At 41.5% G+C, this 25,165-nt stretch overlaps 1 protein-coding gene and 1 long non-coding RNA gene across 2 annotated transcripts; one reads left to right on the forward strand and one right to left on the reverse strand.

Annotated features, from left to right (window-relative positions):
* Window positions 1–537: 537 nt before the first annotated feature.
* Window positions 538–20,963, forward strand: timmdc1 (translocase of inner mitochondrial membrane domain containing 1). The gene is made up of 8 exons (XM_073062212.1): window positions 538–671; window positions 1,175–1,443; window positions 5,114–5,279; window positions 7,013–7,101; window positions 9,957–10,024; window positions 13,925–14,003; window positions 17,312–17,422; window positions 18,815–20,963. Exons 2-8 carry the CDS (start codon window positions 1,262–1,264, stop codon window positions 18,951–18,953), a joined length of 834 nt encoding a protein of 277 aa, XP_072918313.1. The 5' UTR covers window positions 538–671; window positions 1,175–1,261; the 3' UTR covers window positions 18,954–20,963.
* Window positions 10,136–24,894, reverse strand: LOC140736270 (uncharacterized). The gene is made up of 4 exons (XR_012100914.1): window positions 24,576–24,894; window positions 16,531–16,691; window positions 15,025–15,162; window positions 10,136–12,262 (listed from the first exon to the last, which is right to left on the reverse strand). It is a non-coding gene; the product is annotated as an uncharacterized lncRNA (long non-coding RNA).
* Window positions 24,895–25,165: the final 271 nt, after the last annotated feature.

The following is a 25,165-nucleotide window of genomic DNA, read 5'->3' on the forward strand; positions in this document are numbered from 1 at the left end:
TGTCTGGAGAGCATTCCGACAGTCTACATCACTGTCTGGTAAGGGGAGGGGGGCTACTGCACAGGATCAAAAGAAGCTGCAGAAAGTTGTAAAATTTGTCAGCTCCAGCATGGGTAGTTTTAAGGAGCTGTGTCTCAGAAAGTTCAAGGACCTATCACCCAGGACTTTCCCTCTTCTCATGGTTACCGTCAGGAAGGAGGTACAGAAGCCTGAAGGTATTCACTCACTGATTCATAAAGTTTCTTCCCCTCAGCCATCCTATTTCTAAATGGACATGAACCCATGAACACTACTTCACGTTTTTTAATTATTTCTGTTTTGCACTATTTTAAAATTAACTATTTGATATACATAATATGCTATAATTCATGTATTTATTTGTTTCTATATTTATCATGTATTTTATGATAAGTTATTAACCTGATTCTGATTAAAGGCCTTCTCTCTAAGCTTTCCCCCTCGCGCCAGCAATGGACGGGAAGGCTTCCTACTTCCGACTGCTGCCCTTGAACTACAACTCCCATGATGCCATATGTCCGGAGTCTGCGCAGTTGCTCTATGGGGCTTGCTCCGGCCTCCTGGGGTGCGCGGTACCTGGGTGCCGGGGAAAGCCGGGAAGTTCGTTTTTCTGTCACCGGCAGCTAGAGCAGATGTCTTGGCTGTGCCAGGAGGTAAGGTGGCTTATAGTCTCTCCGCCAGCAATTGTGCTGCAGTTGGGCCCCAGGATCCAAACAGGACAGCGTCAATGTCACCGGTGTCGAAGGGTGGGTAGTGAGGGGAGAGAGAGGAGAGGAGGAAGAGTGGGTGGGGAGGGGGAAAGGGAGAGCAATGGTAGGGAGAGGTAGAGGAGCAGTGGAATGGGGAGGATACGGACCGGAGAGAGAGGCGAGGGGGACATGGGGGGAAGGGGAATTCAAGTTTATTGACATTCAACCCACCAAATGAAACACTGTTCCTACGGACCAAAGTGCACAACACAGTACAGGTAATTTGCACACACCACAAAATAGTGTTACCTGAAGTATAGTAACGAATAATAAAATATATTCCAGTTAAATTATGATGATGTTTTTCACTGTATACTTCCATCTACATGTGATAAATAAAGCTAATATTTTAATGTTCAATTTGGTGAAGGAAGTGATGGAATGTGGTTTATGTTATTGATTTACAGTGAGTCATTGCATCTGGGGCTAAATGAGGAGCAATATTAGTGGTGAGATAAAGCATTGACCCTCCGACGTGCCTCTGCCTCAACAAAATGCCAGGTGACGAGTATTTCTGGAGTTATCTTAACTGCTACTTTGGTAGAATGTTCCGCTTCCCTCGGGTGTGTGCCGCAGAAAACATGGAGAGCCGGGATGAAAAGCTTCCAGAATTTATTGGTAGTTCCCAGATCCCTAAGACAGGATGGGATAGACTCCGGGAACTATTACACCGAGAGTAAGTATGAACCCAATCAATTTTTTAATGCCTGGGAAAGTGTAGTCATTTTAACATGCGTTCATAGAAAGTTGATTGAAGGAAAAGCTGAAAATTGGGGTGGGGGGAGGGAACACAAGAAATTCTGCAAATGCTGGAAATCCAGAGCAACACACAAAATGCTGGAGGAACTCAGTGGGTCAAAATGGAAATGAATAAACAGTCAGTGTTCAGGACCTGATGAAGGGTCTTGGCTCTAAATGTGGACTGTTTATTCATTTGCACTGATGGTGCTTGACCTGCTGAGTTCCATTTTGTGTGGGGGGGTGTAAAGAGGTGTTTTTGAAATCTCTTTGACAGTCTCAATCTTTCTGGCTATGAAACACAGTAACAGAAAGTGACCACTTAGTTCCACAATCTATCCTTCCATTCAGTGGTTAATCTACTAAAATTCTCATGCTCTGTTTGTCCATTTGTGACTTCCAATTAGCCCAAACAGTGCATTACAGCGGCACTTTTTTTACTACATCGACTTAAAATGCACTAACTTACAGAATGGATGCAACGCTTAGGGTTATATATTCGTATAAAATCGCTCACCCGTCAATTAACAGGCCCCGCTTTCCACAACCCGAGCTGATTCCAGCTTTAATGGAATCCGCGACGCGACACCACGACGCATGTGCTCGGCAGCTCACGATGCTCACAGCAACAACGCCAACCGCAGCAAAAGGGCAGGGCTATCACATCTATTTAGGAGAGCACCAACCACATCATCAAGAAAAATCAGCGTCCTGGAGGCTTTGGTGTTACTGCTTCGTAACTCCTATCCAGTATTAGGGTAAAAAAAATATGGACAGCCTAATTATGGCGTGTGGAAAGAGAAGGGGGACATTATGGTCAAGAGATGATGCCAAGCGTTGTCGGGAAGCGGCAAGGAGAGGGCAAGAACAAGAATCGGATGAGGCTAGAGCCGCACAACTCCAGGATCAAAGAATCAGGACAAAAAAGATGAGAGAAGAAGAGACAGAGGAGGAGAGGCATGCACGTCTCCAAAATGACAACAACAGGCACAGAAGGAGGAGAGAACAAGAATCGGGCCAGGCCAGGGCCGCATGACTCCAGGATCGGAGAGAAAGAACATGCTTGAAGAGACGAAGGGTGAAAGGGCTGCGCATCTCCAGATTGACAAAAACAGGCAGAGAAGGAGGAGAGAGGAAGAGACAGGAGAAAAGGAAAGATCAACTCGAGAATATGCGGCAAAGAGTAATTATTGTGAGAGTTGCTGAAGACGACAATGCTTTGCTATGACTATACATAAGGCACAAGGCCAAACCATGGAGAATGTGTTGATTTATCTGGAGAAACCGGTATTCCAGCATGGTCAGCTGTATGTGGCTTTAAGCGAGGGGAAAAATAAATGAAAATGTTAGAGTATTCTTGAAGGGTGGCAGATCAACCAGAAATGTTGTCATCAAAAGTGTCCTGCGTTAAACGAGGAGGAGCTATATTTGTCTTGCTATGCATCTTTATTCTTTAATAAACTGAGTTTTTCTTCTTTAATTTCCAAAGCACATCACATCAGACTGCACTACCTTTCTCTCAAAGGGTGCCCCAATGGGTCACCCGGTTGTCTAGCATACACTATAAATGAAATAAAAACTTAAAATATGTAATACATACTGCGGCATCTCAACCTGCTGAATCTTCCAGCAGTTTATTTTTGCTCCAAGAACTTGAAACACTTGACACGTCAGACAGCATCCGTTGAAAGAGATTTGACCTAACTCTATATGGTATATCTGCCTGTATCTTGTATCCTTAAGTATATTTAGTTAACAAAACCGTCAGTTTTGGACAAAATTTAAAGTAGCAAGTTTTATTCCTCAGCAATATCAGCCCTTAGCTTATTTACATTGGAAACTTCCTCCAGGCAGTTAATCTGATGAACCATTCTAGTTAGCCCCCCACCCTCTTTGTCCATTACTCTGCACTGTAAACACTTTAAACCACTTTTTATAATGTTCTTTGCATTGTAGATACATGATGGTATTTATATATTTATGCACATCATATTCCATATCTGTACTTTTTAAATGTAATTATTGAATATTGTTTTTTTGTTGCATGTCGTACTGACACACCACTGCAAATTCCCTATACATGTAAATTTGCACTCAGTGGCTGCTTTATTAGGTAAACCTGTACACCTGCTCATTAATCCAATTATCTAATCAGCCAATCATGTGGCAGCAACTCAATGCATTAAAGCATGCAGACATGGTCAAGAGGTTCAGTTGTTGTTCAGACCAAACATCAGAATGGGGAAGAAATGTATTCTAAATGACTTTGACTGTGGAATGAATGTTGATGCCAGATGGGGTGGTTTGAGTATCTTTTGAGAAGCTGCTGATCTCCTGGGATTTTCATGCAGAACAATCTCTAGAGTTTACGGAAAATGGTTTGAAAAAGAAACAAAACATCCAGTGAGTGGCAGTTCTGTGGCTAAAACACCTTGTTAATGAGAGAGATCAGAGGAGAATGGCCAGGCTGGTTTAAGCTGACAGGAAGGTGACAGTAACTCAATCACCATACGACAGTGGTGTGCAGAACAGCATCTGTGAACACACCACTACACATTGAACTTTGAAGTGGATGGGCTGCAGCAACAGAAGACCACGAACATGCACTCAGTGGTCACTTTATTAGGTACAGGAGATTAATAATAAAATGGCCACTAAATGTATGTAAATGTACATGACAAATAAAATTGAGCCTTGAGCCCAAGTTCATAATTGTATCTTTTTTTGAAATGGAAATGTGGTTAACTGAGCAACAATTGAGCCTTTATTGTCATTTGTGGTGTAGTGGACAGCGAGGGAACTATCAAAGCTTGCAGTGAGATCTGGACCAGCTGGAAAATTGAATTTAATGCAGACAAGTGTGAGGTGTTGCACTTCGGTGGGACCAACCAGGGTAGATCATGTTAGGACACTGAGGAGTGTGGTAGAACAAAGGGATTTGAGAATACAGATCCATAATTCATTGAAAGTGGTATCACAGGTAGATAAGTTCATAAATAAAGCCTTTATAAATCAGGGTACTGAGCACAGGAGATGGGATGTTATGTTGAAGTTATATAAGACATTGGTGAGGCCAAGTTTGGAGTATTATGTGCAGTTTTGGTCACCTAGAATAAAGATATAAGTAAGATTGAAAGAGTATAAAGAAAATATACAAGGATTTTGCTGGGACTGAGGGACCTGAGTTATAAGGAAAGATTGAATAGGTTTGAATTTTATTCTCTAGAACATAGAAGATTGAGGGGCAATTTGACAGACATGTACAAAATTACGAGAGGCATGGATAGGGTAAATGTAAGCAGGCTTTTCTTACTGAGTTTAGGTGAGTCTACAACTAGAGGTCATGGGTTAAGGGTGAAAGGTGAGTTTAAGGGGAAGGTGAGGGGTAATGTCTACTCAGAGTGGAAAGAGTACGGAACTAGCTGTCAGCACAAGTGGTAGATGTAATTGCAATTTCGGTGTTCAAGAGACATTTAGAGAGGTACATGGATGGGAGGTATGGTGTGGATGAAGGTTGATGGGTCTAGGCAATTTGAATGGTTCGGCACGGGCTGGATGGGCTGAAGTGTCTATGATTGTATGATTGAATACACGTTCTATGCACGTAGCGAGATGAAGAATTACCCGGAGGAAGTCATCCATATCTGGAAGAGTGCTATTGTCGCTGGATTTGTTGGGATGGTGTACGGTGGTATTCCTGCAGCTCGGCATGCTAAAATCCGTTACATCGAACAGAGCCAGGCTGAGGTGTACAAAAATCGCTTGGAAGCTTTGGTGAGTGACAGAATTACATGACAGAGAAACTGGAAACAGGCCCAGAGTGGTTCTGACTGTAAAGCACCTAGTTTTATGTCTTTTTCCTCCCACATTCCAAAGACGTGCAAGTTAGGGTTAGTAAGTTGTGGGCATGCTATTTTGGCACCAGAAGCATCCAACACTTTCAGGCTGCCCCAACATACCCTCGCAGATTTGATGCAAATGATGGCATTTCACTGTATCTTTTGATGTACATGTGATACATAAAGCTAATCTTTATTTGTGCTAATCTGATGGGAAGCTCTTATCACCAGCCCAGATCTAGTTACACAATAGGAACAATTAATAGTTGCTATTAACTTTGGGGTGTAAGTTCAAAGTAAATTTATTATCAAAGTACATATTTGTTACAACATGCCATCTTGATATGGAATTTTCAGGGAAAAAGAAATACAATAAAACTACATAAACAGACGAAAACTGACACAAATAACCAATGTGCAAACGACACAACAAATAAATGTTAAAGCTGAGAACATGGGAAAACCCTGCTGGCAACCTGTGGGGATCACAGCCTCGATTACCAGTGTTATACAGATGAGCTGCAGGAAGCCTTGGGAGATGTTAGTGCAGATGGAGAGAAATAAAGAGTCAACATTTCAGGCCAAGACCCTTCATCAGGACTTACTGATGTGTCAGTTGCTTCCACTGTGTTTCCTTCAATTTTTCAAGTGTTGGGTGCCACATGGATTGCTTTCATTGTATTAGGTACATAGAATAGTGAGCCATATCAAACTTGTCCCATCTGCTTGTGCGTGGTCCATACCCTCCATTCCCTGCCTTTTCATGTGCCTGTCTAAATGCGTCTTAAATGGTGATGGTTGTCCATCCTGCCTGATGATGATAGAAAACCTGTACGGGAGAGTTTCTAAAGTGGATAAGCTGTTGCACTGGGACAGTTCCGGTCTCTCGACCTCAGAAGTCCGGGTCCAGTGTCACAAACTGGGATCTCCCCTGGATGCAGTGGATGACCATGAGGTCCTCTGTGCCTTGTCATGTCCTTCGCTCTCCACGGAGCGTTGCAGTACCACCACCCTAGCTGTTGGATCTCACTGTAGATCTCATCCGCCCAACCTGTCGCAGCTGCTTCACATGCTAGAACATTTATGTCCCTGTCTCTCTGGGGTATGAGGCTGTCGGCTACCCTCACCTGGTTTAGCTCACCTTTCGAAGAGGTGTACCCAGGTGTGGCTGCTGTCACATGCAAACAGTTACTGGGAGCCACAGGTGAATGCTTGGTGGGGACCAAAAGTAAGTGAGCTGCCCCAGAATGGACACGATAAGCCCCTTCACTAGAGGTGCTACCCCTCCCTGGACATCCCACACACCATTTTAAATACTAGCATTGTATCTGCCTCTTAGGAATTTCCCTGGTTTTGGGCACCTATCAGTCTCTCTTTAATTAAAAAAAAACACAGCCTGCCATACAAATGTTTAAACTGCTGCACTCTTACCTTAACCTAAGCTATCCAACATTTAACATTCCCTCTCTGAAAGGGAAAATAAACCCTCTAAGGCTCTCAATTTATGTGTTTTATTAGGTCAGTCTCCAAAACTGCAGTGACAGTGCTGCAATATGTTGCAAATTGAAACCAATTAACTGCATTTGTTTTCTGTGTAGTACTACTATGTAGCTTGTGTGAGTGAGCAACGATTTCCCTGCATCAATGCTGCTTTTTCTCATCTGTTAGAGGTCAGCACAAGATGCTGCTGTCCGAGGTTTCATCCGTTATGGATGGCGGTGGAGCTGGAGGGTGACTGCATTTGTCACGATTTTCAAGTAAGTGTAATGTTTGGTCCGTTACAGCATGTAAACTAATTGTGTTTACAGTGTGAGCCAAATGCCCAGGAGCAACTCCTGGAACCACTTTAATATGTTTGAAAGGAAGCAGAATTTGGTTGTCACAAACTGGAAAGTTGGTGTGTTCTCAAGTGATAACGTATGTTTTTCAAGATGTGTTAAACTTGATAATGTGAGTGTTCCCAAGAGCATAACATGGGAAAGTTAACTACCTCTATCAGATTATGTTCCAGCATAAACCATTTTCCCTTACAGCTGGATTTTAATGTTTCCTTGAGCTACAATTTAGAAATGGCTGAAAACAAGAAAGCATGTATTTAAGGTGAGGGTAATTTCAACTGAGATGTGGGGGGGGGAGAGATGTTTTTTTTTAAACAGAGTGGTGGGTGTCTGGGATGTGCTGCCTGGCCAGGTGGTAAAGACAGAAACTTTTGGAACTTTTAAGAGGCAGATAGACACATTAATCTGAGGAAAATGGAAAGATATGGACATTGTGTAGGCAGAAGGGATTAGTTTAGTTGCCCGTTTGGTTACTAATTGGTTCAGCAAAACATTGTGGGCTGAAGGGCCTGTTCCTGTGCTGTACTGTTCAATGAACTATTTTTGCATAATATGTACTGAAATTTCAGTAAACTGCTATTTCTCTGTCTTTAATTTTAAATTGTTGGTTGTAATGGCACATTTAAAAAGCTACATAGCACAGATGCTGAAAATGAGAAATGCATGGTTTAATCAGACCTGAAACGTTGAGTGTCCATCTCCCTCCAGAGATGCTGCCTGACCTGCATGTTGTGCGTTGCTCCAGATTCCGATATCTGTAGTCTCTGGTCTCTCCATGGATAGATTGAGCAGGCTGGTTGGCTTCCAAATAAACATAGGTACTAAGAAAACTGCATTAATAGTGTGAGTAAAACTGAATGGAGGTAATTACACACATCATCACAAGTAAGAGAGAGGAATTCTGATTGGAATGACAGTTTGATTTGGATGAGATTTCTCTCCTGTGCCAATGGTGAAATAACATGAGGAAAATATTCTCTTTAATTTGACTTGTTATTTTAGATGCAAGATTGTGTGAGGTTATCCACTTTGGGAGTAAGAACAGGAAGGCAGATTATTATCTGAACGGTATAGAGTTGGGTAAGGGAGTAATACAAAGAGATCTCGGAGTCCTTGTTCATCAGTCACTGAAGGTGAATGAGCAAGTGCAGCAGGCAGTGAAGAAGGCTAATGGAATGTTGGCCTTTATTACAAAGGGAATTGAGTACAAGAGCAAGGAAATCCTCTTGCATTTGTACAGAGCCCTGGTGAGACCACACCTGGAGTATTGTGTACAGTTTTGGTCTCCAGGGTTAAGGAAGGACATCCTGGCTGTAGAAGAAGTGCAGCGTAGATTCACGAGGTTAATTCCTGGGATGTCTGGACTGTCTTACGCAGAGAGGTTAGAGAGACTGGGCTTGTACACGCTGGAAATAAGGAGATTGAGAGGGGATCTGATTGAAACATATAAGATTATTAAGGGATTGGACAAGATAGAGGTAGGAAATATGTTCCAGATGCTGGGAGAGTCCAGTACCAGAGGGCATGGTTTGAGAATAAGGGGTAGGTCATTTAGGACAGAGTTAAGGAAAAACTTCTTCTCCCAGAGAGTTGTGGGGGTCTGGAATGCACTGCCTCGGAAGGTAGTGGAGGCCAATTCTCTGGATGCTTTCAAGAAGGAGCTAGATAGGTATCTTATGGATAGGGGAATCAAGGGATATGGGGACAAGGCAGGAACGGGGTATTGATAGGAATTGATCAGCCATGATCTCAAAATGGCGGTGCAGGCTCGAAGGGCCGAATGGTCTACTTCTGCACCTATTGTCTATTGTCTATTACACAAACATTAACATCTTTAGGATCCAAAGAGCTGACTTTGGATTCTGTTTTCAGATTTGAAGGAGCTTTTGTGAACATTTTATCTATAGCTGAATCATTGGGGGTATCACAGAGTGAGTTAACAGACTTTAAACAAGATAGATAATGTAAAATAAAGGATGCTGTATAAAAGAAAAGATGCAAACTGTAAACTACTCAGTGGTCACTGCTTGTAAATGCAAATATCTAATCAGCCAGTCATGCAGCAGCAGCTCGATGCATGAAAGCATGCCGACATGGTCAAGAGGTTCAGACCAAACATCAGAATGGGGAAGAAATGTGATCCAAGTGACAGACCATTGAATGGTGGCAGACAGTGGTTTGAGTATCTGAGAAACTGCCGATGATCTGGGATTTTTGTGCACAACAGTGTCTAGAGTTTACAGAGAATGGAGCAAAAAACAAAAAAAACACACATCCAGTAAGTGGCAGTTCTGTGGGTGAAAACACCTTGTTAATGAGAGAGGTCAGAGGAGAAATGGCAGGCTGGATCAAGCTGACAGGAAAGTGACAATAACTCAAATAACCGCACGTTACAATAATGGCGTGCAGAAGAACATCCCTGAAGTGCTTGGGCTACACCAACAGAAGAGCACAAACATCCACTCAGTGGCCACTTTATTAGGTACAGAGAGCCCACACTACCCAATTACACCCATGTGACTAACCCATAGGTCCTTGGAATGTGGGAGGAAACCCACGTGGTCACAGGGAAAATGTACGAACTCCTTACAGACAGCAGTGGGAATTCAGCCTTGGTTGCCAGTGCGGTAATTGTGTTGCGCTAACGGCTACACTACCATGCCGCCCCAATTATATGTATGGGTGCAGGTTTACTTTCCCCTTTCAGGCCATGTAGATGTGATTACATTGTTTTTACTTGTTTATTCTTACTTCATTATTTTTCCCCCAAACAGTACAGTTAGCACGGGCTTATCGGTGTATCACGATCAGAATCTCCTGAGGTACTATTCCGCAGCTGGAGGTGAGAGCCTGCTTAAACTTGCACTTTTCGAATCATGAACCTCCCCCTGCGTTTTGTATTTATTAATTGTAACATTTTATTTATTTTCAAGCACATTGATGAAATGAAATGTCTTTATGGTCCTTGCATAGTACAATTTGTCATGCACCAATACAGCGAAAATGAGTTTGCAACTCTCATACTCAATGCTATAAAACAACAAATAAAATAAATAAACAACAGATAAAATCCAGTAACCAGCCAGTACAAGCAATGTCCAGCAGTACAAAAGCGCAACTCAGATGCATGACAGCCATAAAACCAGTGTTAAAGGTAGCAATATAACAAATTTATGGATGATGCTTGATCGATAGGTTCAGAACAATTATAGCTCTGGGGGAAAAAGCTATTTTTCAGTCTGGAAGTGCAGGCATAGAAAATCTTAGTGTCTGCCAGGTGGAAGAAGTTCAAACAGATGATTGCATGGGTGTGTATTGTCCTTACAGATACTTGTAGATTTCCTTAGGCAGTGTGAGTTGTAGGTGTCCTCCAGGGCTGGGAGCTGTGTCCCGATGATCTTCTGTGCGCTAGAGACGACCTGCTGAAGTGCTTTTCTATTAGCTGCTGTACAACTGAGATACCACACAGAGATGCAGTATGTTTAGATGCTCTCTATGGTGCAGCAGTAAAAGGTCACCAGCATCTGTTCAGGTAGACCAGCTTTCTTCAGCGTCCTGAGGAAAAACAAGCGTTGCTGTGCTTTCTTAACTATTGTTGTGGTGTTAGTGGACCATGTAAGGTCTTCTGAGATGTGTATTCCCAGAAACCTGAAACTGGACACTCTCTCCACTATGTCTCCGTTAATGTAGACTGGAGCGTACTCGTCATCCCGTGACTTTCCAAAGTTGATAATTTGGTTCAAATGCTCTATACCTAGTTTTATACTCTACCTAGTCTTCACCCACCACCCCACCCTCAGATGCTGAGCTAATTTACATTTAAATGAGTTATCTATTGCAACCGATCTGAGGGGAAAAAAACCTTTCTTCTAGGAATCAGAAGTTAACAGTGTTATGTGTGTGTGGCTCCCAAACTGTCAAGCTTAGCAACAGTTCTTAAAATCTTAAGTTGGCAAACTGGAAAGGTCCAGTAATAGGTGAGGGGAGGGATTGGTAAATCCACGTTAAAATGTAGAGAGGAGGAGATCACGAAGAATTTCACAGATTCCATGCTGGGAAAACAAAGTAACAGTCGCTGAAGATCTTATCTGTTGAGTCATCCCAAAATCCACATAGAAATATCACAAGATGACAGTCATGGAATATACCCTAGCACAAGCGATTACCCAAAACCAGGTAAGGGTTAACAAAAGTGGTCGCCACAGGATACTCCCAACAAAATCCACGTATGGATCATACAAAGCGACAGTCACACATCCAATGTGTACTGTGTGCCATTAATCAACCCAGTCCTTTGAGCATGGGAAAGTATCAGACTTTACCTATTGTCGCAGCAAGCTCCTGCCAGCAGCTTGCAGTCCAAAACATTCTCCCTCTTCCCCTCTGAAAGTCACAGCAGTCTGTCGCAGCTTGTTATACTGATCTCATAGTCCCACCTCATCCAGCCGTTTTAAAGTGACACCCACAGTAAACAAAACCATGGTCACGTAACAGTTCCATCTGACTTTTCTCCCCTTTGCCTGTGATCTTCCCTAGAATTTGAATCTTTTTCAGATTCTTTATCATGCCTCTTTTGGTTGAATGGTTTTCATCAGTCCCACCTCGCCTAATGACCATTTTTCATGAGGTCACTGTGAGAGTGCTGATTGACTGTTTGATCAGGGAAGAGCCATGGCATAATCCGGACCACAGGTGTTGCTTAATCGTTTCAAAAGTGACCAAGAAATGGAAATCTAGACTGATTTATTTTTTAATCCTCTGAATGGTGGAGCTAACTTTGACACGGTCTTGCCATCACCACCAGCATTGCTGAATGAACTAGAGGCTTCAATAGGCAGTTCAGCTGAACACTGTCACTAGAATGTTGTAAGTGGGCAGTATGGCTTCTTCAAAGCAATTTGTAATTCAACGTGCTTGTGGGTCCTCTTTTCTGCTAGATCTGTTCCTTTACAACAGGGGTTCCCAACCTGGGGTCCATGGACTCCTTGGTTAATGGTCGATCTCTGTGGCATAAAAATGGTCTGGAATCCTTGCTTCAGAACAGAGATGAGGAATTTTTTTTAGTGAGAGTCTGGTGAATCTGTTGAGTTAATTGCCATCATTAGGTAATTTTAAAGCAGAAGTTGATAGGTGCTTGATTAGTCAGCAAATCAAAGGTTACGGGAGAAGGAAAGAGAATGGGGTTGAGAGGGGTAATAAATCAGCCATGAAGGGCCAAATGGCCTGATTCTGCTCCTATGTCCTATGGTGTCACCATAATCCTCAATTTTCCCCTATGGTTCAGAAATCCGTCCCCGACTTGAATGTACAGTATTGAATGATTCATCATCTACAGTCCCTTGTGCTAGACATATTTGTTAATCCAAGCCTGAAAGCATGTGCCACCAGACTCAAAGACAGCTATCCTGTTGTAATAAGATTATTGAATAGTTCCCTAATACGGTAAGTTGTACTCATGTCATCACAATCTACCTCATTATGATCTTTCGCCTTACCTACCTGCACTGTGTATTCTCTATAAACTATTATACTTTATTCTGCATCTTCATCAACTTCATGAAGTTGTGGGAATAACATCACTCAACTTCACTTGTCTCATCACTGAACTGTGTCCCTAACCTATGGACTCACTTTCAAGGACACTTCATCTCATGTCATTAATATTATTGTTTATTTACTCTTATTATTTTTTCTTTTTGTATTTGCATAATTGTCTTTTGCACATTGTTTGACACTCTTGTGTGCAGTCTTTCATTGATTCTATCATGTTTCTTTATATTTACTGTGTATGCCCTCAACAAAATGAATCTCAGGGTTGTATTTGTTGACATAAATGAACTTCAGTAATAAATTTACTTTGAACTTTTGATCTGTCATCACTTTATTCTTATTTATTTAGTGATACAGTGCAGAGTAGGCCCTTTCAACCCCTCAAACAGAGGCACCCCAGCAACCCTGATTTTAGCCCTAACCTAATCACAGGACAGTTTACAATGACCAATTAACCTACCCAGTATGTCTTTTGTCTGTGGCACAAAACTGAAAACCCACCCATCCCACAAGGAGGACATAGAGACTTCTTACAGAAGATGCCAAGATTAAACTCCAAACTCTTTAGGCCCGAATTGTAATAGTGTCACACTAATTGCTGCGCTACCATAATGCCCCAATTTTCCTTGTTCTACCTCAGTGTACTGTATAATGATTTGATCTGTATGAACGGTGTGCAAGATAAACTTTTCACTGTTTCTTGTACATGTGACAATAATAAACCAATATCAATACACTCCAAGAAGAAATTCCTGTCCATCTATATTAAATGGGTGACTTCTTATTCTGAAACTTTTTTCCCCACCTCCTAATTCTAGATTTCCTATCATCCTTTCAACTCCCTCAGAATCTCATGGTTCAATAAGGTCATGTATCATTTTTCCCAGCGGTAATGAGTGTAGCCTCAGCCTTCCTTCATAAAATAGTCTTTCATCCCAGGAATCAACGTGGTGAACCTTCTCCAAATGTTCTGCAATGCAAGGATATCCCTTTGTGTAATGTCATGGCTCGTGTTGAAACCTGACCTCTTGTACAACAAGAGAAGCTTGCAGCAAGCTCCACAAACTGTACAAAACCAGTATTTGTGTACATTGAATACAGGGCTCAAAGAGTGAAGCTTTTGTTTCCTTTGTCATTTACAAGTAGCACCAGTTACTGAGAGCTAATGTGAAGCATGTACCTCTGGTTTTAGCAATCACAGGAGGACTATTCCGGATGAATCTCGGACTGGGTGGATTTTTAGCTGGTTCAGCCATTGGCGCAGTAATGGGGTGAGTCAGAAAATTTATTTAATTTAGTGATACAGCACGGTAATGGGCCCTTACGACCTAACGAGCTCATGCTGCCCAGTTACACCCATGTGACCAATTAACCTACCGTACTTACCCTGTGTCTTTGGACTGTGGGAGGAAACCCATACAGTCATGGGGAGAACATACAAGCTCCTTACAGACAGTGGCGGAATTAATGCTGTCACTGGTGCTGTAATAGTGTTACAGTAACCGCTACGCTACCATGCTGCCCCCTGATTTATTGGGAGGTAAAAGCCGCTCTAGGAGCCAGTCAACATTAGGGGATCAGAGGTGGAGAGGGTCAGTAACTTTAAATTCCTTGGCATTAATATCTCAGAGGATCTCTCTTGCGGCCATCACAAAAAAGGCCCAACAGCTGTACTTAAAGTTTGTGTAGATGTCCCCAAAAACTTTAACAACCTTCTGTATCTGTATCAAACTTAGAGAATATCCTAACTGGTTGCACCACCCCACCGAAAGATCTTAGTCCGAAATGTTGACTGTACTTTTTTCCATAGATGCTGCCTGCCCTGCTGAGTCCCTCCAGCATTTTGTGTATGTTGCTTGGATTTCCAAAATATGCAATTTCTTTAGTTTGTGGTTGCATCATCGTCTGGTATAGAAGCACCAACCCCCAGGTTACATGAGGTGCTGAATACAACCTAGTCCATCACAGGAAAAGCCCTCCCTACTATTGAGAACATTTACGTGGAGTGCTGCCACAAAAAAATCAGCATCCATCATCAAAACCCTCCAGCATTCTGGCCATGTTATCTTCTTGCTACTAGCATTGGACAGGAACTGCAGAAGCCCTGGGTCCCTCTATTCTCTCAAGAAAGAACACAATTAGAACAAAAAGAAGTATATTTGAGTGCAAGATGGTCATAGTGTTGCTAAACTGTAGTGATTAGGTTGGTTCAAGAACTGAATGGTTGAAGTGAAACTGTTTTTAGAAACATAGAAAGCCTACAGCACAAAGTTGTGCCAAACATGTTCTTACCTGAGAAATTACCTAGGGTTGCCCATAACCCTCTATTTTTCTGAGCTCCATGTGCCTATCCAGGAGTCTCTTAAAAGACCCTATCATATCCGTCTCCACCACTGTCGTTGGCAGCCCAGTCCATACACTCACCACTCTCTGTGTTTTTAAAGAAAAAACAAACAAATAAAAAATTACCCTTGATATCTCCTCTGTACCTACTTCCAAGAACCTTAAACCTGTGCCCTCTTGTGTTAGCCATTTCAGCCCTGGGGGAGAAAGCTTCTGACTATCCACGTGATCAATGCCTCTCATCGTCTTATACACCTCCATCAGGTCACCTCTCATCCTCTGTTGCTCCAAGGGAAAAAGGCATAGTTCACTCAACCTATTCTCATAAGGCATGCTCCCCAATCCAGGCAACATCCTTGTAAATCTCCTCTGCACCCTTTCTATGGTTTCCACATCCTTCCTATAGTGAGGTGACCAGAACTGAGCACAGTACTTCAAATGGGGTCTGACCAGGGTCCTATATAGCTGCAACATTACCACTCGGCTCCTAAACTCAATCCCACGGTTGATGAAGGCCAATGCACTGTATGCTTTCTTAACCACAGAGTCAACCTGCGCAGCAGCTTTGAGCGTCCTATGGACTCGGACCCCAAGATCCCTCTGATCCTCCACACTGCCAAGAGTCTTACCATTAATACTATATTCTGTCATTATATTTGACCTACCAAAATGAACCACCTCACACTTATCTGGGTTGAACTCCATCTGCCACTTCTCAGCCCAGTTTTGCATTCTATCAATGTCCCGCTGTAACCTCTGACAGCCCTCCACACTATCCACAACAACTCCAACCTTTGTGTCATCAACAAATTTACTAACCCATCCCTTCACTTTCTCATCCACATCATTTTTAAAAAATCACAAAGAGTAGGGGTCCCAGAACAGATCCCCGAGGCACACCACTGGTGACCGATCTCCATACAGAATACAACCCATCTACAACCACTCTTTGCCTTCTGTCTGGTCCCGGTGACTTATCCAACTTGATGATTTCCAAAAACTCCAGCACATCCTCTTTCTTAACATCTACATGCTCAAGCTTTTCAGTCTGCTGTAAGTCATCCCTACAATCACCAAGATCCTCTTCCGTAATGAATACTGAAGCAAAGTACTCAGTAAGTATATCTGCTAACTCCTCCGGTTCCATACACACTTTTCCACTGTCACACTTGATAGGTCTTATTCTTTCACGTCTTATCCTTTTGCTCTTCTCATACTTGTAGAATGCCTTGGGGTTTTCCTTAATCCTGTCTGCCAAGGCCTTCTCATGGCCCCTTTTGGCTCTCCTAATTTCTTAAGCTCCTTCCTGCTACCCCTATAATCATCTAAATCTCTATCATTATCTAGTTTTTTTGAACCTTTCGTAAGCTCTTCTTCTTGGCTAGTTTTACAATAGCCTTTGTACACCATAGTTCCTGTACCCTACCATCCTTTCCCTGTCTCATTGGAACGTACCTATGCAGAACTCCACGCAAATATCCCCTGAACATTTGGTGGTATGGGACTTCAGACTTCTGTACCTCCTGCTTGATTGGAGCACGAGATGATGGTATGGCCCAGATGATGGCGATCTTTGGACGTTGCCTTCAAGAGGCAGCGCCTCCAGTCAATACTACCTATGGTGGGGAGGAAGTATTTTAAAGGTAGTTTGTACTTCATGTAAAGCAGGGGTTCCCAACCTCGGGCCCACAGATCCCTTGCTTAATGGTATGGGTCCATGGCATTAAAAAAGGTTGGGAACCACTGTTGTAAAGGAAGTTCTATTACTGAGAGTTAACATGTTGAAGTAGTGAAATCCATCGGATAGGCTGCTGGCTGGAGAAGGTGATGCCAGGAGAGGGTTCATGTTTTTTGGTGTAAAGACAAAACTGAAATATATAAAGTTGCCCTCAGATTTCTAGTGCTTCATGAGCAAATGAGTAATATTGTCCAGGCTGGAAGTGGTAGCAATACACTTCCATGAAAAACATCTATCTTATTGGCTACAAATCTTGTTCCCTCCTTTTCATTGTGTGCTGACTGTCACTGTAATGGTTTTCCCTAAGTGAAGGTGGTTGAAGACTGGTGAAGGTAGTAAGTTTTAATTGTTTTTAAAATATTTGTAATTGGTGTTTGTTTTTTTTTCTGCAAGTACTTGAAGATAGAGTCACCCAATGCCTGAGAAAAGTCAGTGAGCTTTCCAGTCCAGTTTCATGTAGATTGTGTACTGACAGCTATATATGCCATTTTCTTCCAGGATACCAGCTGGGGCCTTGATCCTGGGAATTCAGAAAGTTAATGGAGAAACCCTGCGGGAAAGGAAACATAGACAACGTCAAGAAAATTATAAACTTAAGTTGGAGGAATGGTAAGAAGTTATAATTTTGTGACCTCTGAAATTAGAATAAGACATGGGAAAATCTTTGAAACGAGCTTTGAAATGTATTTTGAAATGTATTTTAAAATGTAGCTTATTAGCATAATGCTTTACAGTGCAGGCTGTAAAATCAGTATTTAATTCCCGCCACAGTCTTCTCCTGGTGACCCCATGAATTTCCTCTGGGTGCTCCAGTTTCCTTCCATATTTCAAAGATGTTTGGGTCAGAATTGTTAAGTTGTGGGCATTCTCTGTTGGTGCTGGAAGCCTGGTGACACTTACGAGCTGCCCAGCACGATATTCACTGATTTGATTCACTGCAAAATGTTTTGATATACATGTGACAAATAAATCTGATGAAGCTATAGATAACATGCTTGATACATCCAAGCAATAGATCTGAAACTAGTATATTTAGTATTGCTAGTTTAATTGGTTCACCATTTCTCACCAATACGTAGATTTATAGAGAGATACGGCACAGAAGCAGGTCCACACTGCCTGTCAAGCACCTATTCGTATACAAATCTTATGCTAGTTAGTCTTCTCCACACTTACTTATGCCCTCCAGATTCTAAACTCTCCTATACAATACAGTGGGCAATCCACAGTTTTTTTTGAGAAGTTGGAGTTTCCTGATTGGTTGCATCAGGGCCTGGTGTGGAAAAGAAAGGTCTACAAGGTGGTGGATACAGCCCAGTCCTTTACAGGCAAAGCGCTCGCCACTATTCAGCCCATCAAAGACCCCTAGCATCCAGGCCATGCCCTCTTCTCATACTGCCATCGTGAAGGAGGTACAGGAGTCTCAGCACCCACACCACCCCAGGTTCAGGAACAGTTATTATCCCTCAACCATCAGGTTTCTGAACCAGCATGGATCACTTCACTCACCTCAACTCTGAACTGATTCAACAACCTACAGACTCTCATTCACAAACTCTACAACTCATGCTCCCAATATTATTTCTTGCTTATTTTTATTTGTACTATTTGTCTTTGTCTTTTGCACATTGGTTATCAGTCTTTGTTTACAGTTTTTCCTAAATTCTATTGTATATCTTTATTTTCCTGTAAATGCCTGCAAGAATCTTAAGGTTGTATTTGATGACATACACATACTTTGACTTTAAAGTTTTTTTTTTACTTTGATTGGAACACTGGAGGGAAGACACACTTCTTATGGAAAACATACAAACTCCAGACTGACTACACCTAAGGACAGGATTGAACTAGGTCAATGGAATAGTGAGTCAGCAGCTCTACTCTCTGTGCCAGTTTAAATTATAATTTGTTCTGATTTGTACAAATCACACTGTGATTATCACCAGCTCATTGTTTAAGGAATTGTGTTTGTTACATAAACAATTTGCATCTTCTCCGCAGGAGAGCCAGACTTAATGTGACAGAAGATTTAGTACATGAAATTGCTGGAAAAGATTCAGTGGAAAATGATTTGGAGAAATTGGAGGAGTTACTGAAGCAGCCCAGAAATCCCAGTTCATCTGTTCAAGAGAAAAGCTGACTCATTTAAAGAGTTAAGAAGAGTGTTTGTAACAGATACCAAAATTCAAATGACTTTTTTAAAAAAGATATTGAATATATCCAAGGCACTCACAATAGTGATATTCTTGGCTTGTTGGAGGACAATGGAGATTGATAAGTGAAATTACTGTACAAGCTATAAATCTCACAAGACTGAATATACTGGACCCGGTGAAGATGTGTTACCTTCTGTTAGTATTCTCACAATACTTGTTTCACACAAGAAATCTGCACCTGGTTTAGCTAAAGATTAGCTAAAGGTGACTATCTTCCTTTACATAAGAAAACAGTGGCCATTTCTCAAGCTCATCCCTCAAACATGAGATCAAGATGGATCAGCACACTGTAACTCCTGAATACTACCTCACAATTCAGGCTGTACAATGCCTATAAAAATTATTCACCCCCTTGGAAGGGTTCATGCTTTATTGTTTTACAACATTGAATCACAGTGGATTAAATTTGTCACAAACGAGAAAATCGGATGGCCTGCTGAGTTCCTCCAGCATTTTGTGTCGATTTAATTTGGTGCTTTTTTTTACACTGCTCAGAAAAAGACTCTTGTGTCAAAGTGAAAACAGATTTCTACAAAGTGATCTAAATTACTTACAAATATAAAACGATTGATTGCATACGTATTCACCCCCTTCAAGTCAGTATTTAGATGCACCTTTGGCAGCAATTACAGCCTTGAGTCTGTGTAGATAGGTCTCTATCAGCTTTGCACATCTGGACACTGCAGTTTTTCCCCATTCTTTATAAAACTGCTCAAGTGCTGTCAGATTGCATGGAAATCATAAGTGAACAGACCTTTTCAAGTCCAGCCACAAATTCTCAATTGGTTTGAGGTCTGGACTCCGACTTTGGTGTTTTTAAGCCATTCCTGTGTAGCTTTGGCTTTATGTTAGAGATCTTGCTGGATCCCTAGCATAAAGCAAGATCCCTGTCTTGCTGGAAAACAAATCTTCTCCCAAGTCGCACTGCATCAGGTTTTCCCTGTATTTTTGCTGCATTCATTTTACCCTCTACCTTCACAAGCCTTCCAGGGCCTGCTGCAAGTGAAGCATTCCCAGAGAAAGATGCAGTCACCACCATGCTTCATGTTAGGGACTTTTTTTTTGATGATATGTGGTGTTAGGCTTATGCTGAATATAGCATTTAGTTGGATGGCCAAAAAGCTTAATTTTGGTGTCATCAGACCATAGAACCTTCTAGCTAACTTCAGAGTCTCCCACATGCTTTCTGGCAACTCTAGCCAAGATTTCATATGAGTTATTTTTCATCAGTGGCTTTCCCTTTTCCAGTCTCCCATCTCAGCCACTGGGACTTGTAACTCCAGAGTTGTCATTATGCCTCTTGGTGGTCTCCCTCACTAGTTTCTTTCTTGCATGGTCACTCAGTTCTTGGGGACGGCCTTCCCCAGGCAGATTTACAGCTTTTTATTTATTCATGATTACTTAACTGTACTCCAAGTGATATTCAGACACTTGGAAATTTTCTGGTATCCATCTCCTGACTTGTACCTTTCAATAGCCTTTTTGCAGAGTTGCTTCGAGTGTTCTTTTGTCTTCATGGTGTAGTTTTTGCCAGGGTACTGACTCACCAGCAATTGGACCTTCCCGATACAGCTGTAGTTTTACTACAATCAATGGTAACACTTAGACTGCACTCAGTGATTTCCATTTAACCCTAATTATGTGACTTCTAAAATCAATGAATACTTTTTATAGGTACTGTATTTCATTAAATTTTCTTGTTTTATTTTAAGTACACTGGTTAAAATTCTAACATGCATTCTTGCCTTTGATAATCATTATGATTTAAAGTAGTGACAAAGGAATTTTCAAAATCATATTAACCCAGTGATCTTGAAAAACATACTGTGGAAATGAAGACTATTCGTATGTATGCCAAGCAGTAGGAATCTGTCTTTTTATAACTAGTGTTGACACCACACTTTAATCTTATAAAGTGTTAATTTTGCAAATAATGCCACTAAGCTGAAATGTTTTCTTCAACCAATCAGGTTTATTATCACTGATGTAAAGGTCATATACTTAGTGGCCTCTGCATTAGGTACACCTGCTCATTAATGCAAATAACTAATTAGCCAATCATGTGACAGCACCACAATGTATAAAAGCATGCAGATGTGATCAAGAGGTTCATTTCAAACTGAACATCAGAATGGGGAAGAAATGAGATCTAAAGTGACATTGATCATGGAATAATTGTTGGTGCTAGGTGGAGTGGTTTGAGTATGTCAGAAACTGGTAATCTGGAATTTTCATGCATAAGTCTCTCGAATTTACAGAGAATGGTACAAAAAAAAACAAAACAAAAAATCCAGTGAGTGGCAGTTTTTTGGGTGAAAATACCTTGTTAATGAGGTCATACAAAAACGGCCAGACTGGTTCAAGCTGATGCAGTAACTCAAATAACCACACATTGCAACATTGGTACAGAAGGGCATCTCTCAACACAAAACACATCGAACGTAAGTGGGTAGGCTATAGCAGCAGAAGACTGCACTAGGTTCCACTCCTGTACCTAATAAAGTGGTCACTTAGAGTATCTTGTGAAACCTATTTTGTGGCAGCAGTACAATGCAATCCACAAAATAAACAATAAGAAATGAATGTGACATGTGGTCCACACCACTCCCCCCCCCCCCCCCCCCTCAATCTGGACCATCACTCACACCTCCCTTCCCTTTCTCTCTGGAGACGAACTGTTGGCCAACATCTTCTATAGACCTAGCGATTTCCACGATTACCTTGACTACTTCTTCCCACCATGTCTCCTGTTAAAATGCTATTCCCTGTTCTCCGTTCCTTCATCTCCCACTGTATCTGTTGCCAGGATGTGGCTTTCCTTTCAAGCACATCAGAGATGTCCTCCTTCAAAGAATGGTGTTTCCCTTCTTCCGCCATTGATGCTTCCCTCACCAATATCTCCATTTCATGAACATACGTGCTCAGCCCATCTTTCCACCACCTTAATAGTGATATACTTCCTTCAGTCCTTACCTACCACCCCAAGAACCTCTGCATCCACTGCCATTTCCAAAGGGATTCTACCACCAAATATACCTTTACCTACCTCTTCCCCCAGGTATTTGCAGGGATTGCTCCCTCCATGATTTCTTTGTCCATTCGTCCTTCCCAGCACTTATCCCTGCGAGCACCTGTCCATTCACCACCATTCAGGGCCCGAAACAGTCCTTCCAGGTGAGGTAACACTTCACCTGCATATCTGCTGGGCCCACCTATTGTGTCCAGTGCTGCCAGTAAGGCCTCTTGTGCTTTGGTGAGACCCGTCATAAGTTAGGGGACCGCTTCGTCGAGCACTTACATTCCATCTGCCAAAATTGGAACTTCCCAATGGCCAAACATTTTAATTCTGATTCTGATTCCCATTCCCATAACGACATGTGCTTTTGTGCCATGATGAGGGTGGAGGCACCACATCTTGTATTCCGTCTGCATAACCTCCAATCTAATGGCATGAACATTGATTTCTCCTCACTCCCCTCTTCTTCTAATCCCCACTCTGGCCTCTTAGCTCTTCTCACCTGTCTTATCACCTACTGGGTCCTCTCTTCCCCTTTCTCTTATGGTCCACTCTCCTATCAGATTCCTTCCTTTTCAGTCCTTCGTTGCCCTCCTCCCACCTTTTTATTCTGGCATCTTTCCCCTTTTCCAATCCTGAAGAAGGGTCTCAGTCCGAAAAGTTTATTCATTTCTATAGATGCTGCATGACTTGCTGAGTTCCTCCAGCAATTAGTGTGTGTTGTTTTGGATTTCCAGCATCTGCAGAATTTCTTGTGACATATGTATGTGTATATATATTTTATATATTTATAATTTACTTGTTTAATTTCTTATATGAATAAATTAAATATATAATAAATAAGAATTACAAAATTAGTGAGGCATATTCAAGGGTTTATGGACGATTCAGAAATCTGATGATGAAGCTCTTCCTAAAATACTGAATGTGTTGTCAGGCTCAGATACCTCCTCCCTGATGGAAGAAATGAGAAGAGGGCATGTCCTGGATTGTAAGGGTCCTTAACGTTGGATGCTGCCTTTTTGAGGCATCGCCTTTTGAAGATGCCCTTGATGGTGAGGAGGCTAGTGCCGCAAAGTAGGTCTGTGAATGCTAAATTCAAAATTTTAATATTTTATTTACAAATTATTTGTCACCATACGCTATCTTGAAATTCATTTTTAGTGGGTATTTTCAGTAAAAATAAAGAAATACAATGGAATTTATCAAAAATTATAGATGAACGAAGACTAACAATGAATGTGCAAAAGACAAACTGCAAGTAGAAAAAATAATGCTCTCACTGGATTTCTGAAATTGTTCCATACTACAGTTAATGGGTAAGTATAGTAACACAGATCAGAGAATGCCTTGAGCTAATAAATCACCTTTACTCTTGGAATTTGGAACACATCTGAATTTCTGTAACTGTACTGACTGAAAATTGGGAGTGCTGGGGGAATTATGTATAAATAATTGGAAATGGATGCTGAGTGTCCATTTAATGGCCTAACCTCCACATCATGGATATGCCTGATCCTGAAGTTTTCAAAATACCTACAGTATTTTATCCCTCATTTTTAAATAAAAGATTTTGCAAAATAACTGGTTATAACTTATGTTGGTTTTCACTATGAAGCAATTGTCAAATCAAATCCAATACAGATGATCATTTCTTTGATGGTAAATTATAATCTCAGCCTAATGTAATGAGACCACAAAACATACAGTAGGAGAACCGTTTGATAATTTTCCCTCGATCCCATTCTCCTTCCTTCTCTACGTAACCTTTGATGTCCTTGCTAATCAAGAACTATCAACCTCCGCTTTAAATATACCCTAAGACTTGATCTCCACAGCAGTTTGTGGCAAGGAATTCGACAGATTCACCACAGTTCGGCTAAAGTATCTAATTTCTAAAGGCACTGTGCCCTCTGGTCCCAGACTTTCCTAATCCTGTCCACATCCACTTTCAATATTCGATAAGCTTCAAAGAGGTTCTTGTAAATTTCAGCATGTACAGGCCCAGAGCTATCAAATACTCCTTATACGTTAACCGTTTCATTCCCAGGATAATTCTCGAGAATCTCCTCTGGACCCTCTCCAATGCCAATACATCCTTTCGTAAATTGGCCCAATATTGCTAATAAAACTCCAAATGTGGTCTGACCAAATCCTTAAAAAGCCTCAGCATTATTTTGATATTCTAAATGAATGCTAACCTTATATTTGCCGTCCTCACTACCGACTGACAAATCCTTTTGCAATTCCGATTTCTGAATTCACTCACCGTTTAGACAATAGTCTATGCCTTTATTCCTTCTACCAAAGTACACGAATATTTTAATGTTTAATTATGTAGAAAATGCAGCTGGCAATATGAATTTAAAAAACTCCTACATATTATACAATTAAAACAACCAGGCAATTTGATCCATGTGATAGTGAGTCATAAATAACTATTAGCCCCATGGCGTAGGAAATAATTCTACTCTCTACAGAGGCACATTTACAAACAATGCGGTAATGAGATATTGAAATTCCAGCTTACATTTTTCTTCTCCAGTCTGTAGAGTGCCAACTTTTAAGGTTAGATCTCCAGGGTAGTGTGCACGAGTGTACTGTACCTTTGAGAACTGTGCATGATTTTTTGATATATAGTTCAGTAGTTGAAAATTATTGTTCTGTTAATAGTTCTGCAGCTGTAATTAGATTTTGCAAACAACAGCGTTAAATTGCTATGGACACCGCCCCTGTGGTTGAAGATTGATCTGCAGTACAATGGTGGATGTAACAACTCATGAGCAGGTCGTTCATGTTTCTGGGAGTTTTAAACGTGCTGGAAATGGGGGAGGAGGTAGAATCGTTTGACTGACAAGACTAGAAGACCAATGATGAACGGGAAAGGGTCAATCCTATCAGAATTCACGTCTCGAGTAGTGAATGGCTGCACGAATATGACAAACTCTACAGAGAGTGCAAACGAAGTTTTAAATTTATGAACGCTACATTTGAATCCCTGACTCTAGGTAAAATCCACCATTTATTAGTAGGCTGAGATAGCCGGGCAGTCATCATCAGTTGTATCAACAGGTTGTGTACACGACCAGGCCTGGGCGCCGTCGCCATGGTAACCACAGG

Source organism: Hemitrygon akajei, chromosome 11 (genome assembly GCF_048418815.1).
Source record: "Hemitrygon akajei chromosome 11, sHemAka1.3, whole genome shotgun sequence".
In the NCBI taxonomy this organism is placed as follows: Eukaryota; Metazoa; Chordata; class Chondrichthyes; order Myliobatiformes; family Dasyatidae; genus Hemitrygon; species Hemitrygon akajei.

Excerpts from the sequence above, each read along its gene's own strand:
- timmdc1 (XM_073062212.1), top strand. The coding sequence starts at position 1,262 with ATGCCAGGTGACGAGTATTTCTGGAGTTATCTTAACTGCTACTTTGGT. Across the intron at positions 10,025-13,924 it reads GTACTATTCCGCAGCTGGAG|CAATCACAGGAGGACTATTC; the intron begins GTGAGAGCCTGC and ends CTCTGGTTTTAG. Across the intron at positions 14,004-17,311 it reads GCCATTGGCGCAGTAATGGG|GATACCAGCTGGGGCCTTGA; the intron begins GTGAGTCAGAAA and ends ATTTTCTTCCAG.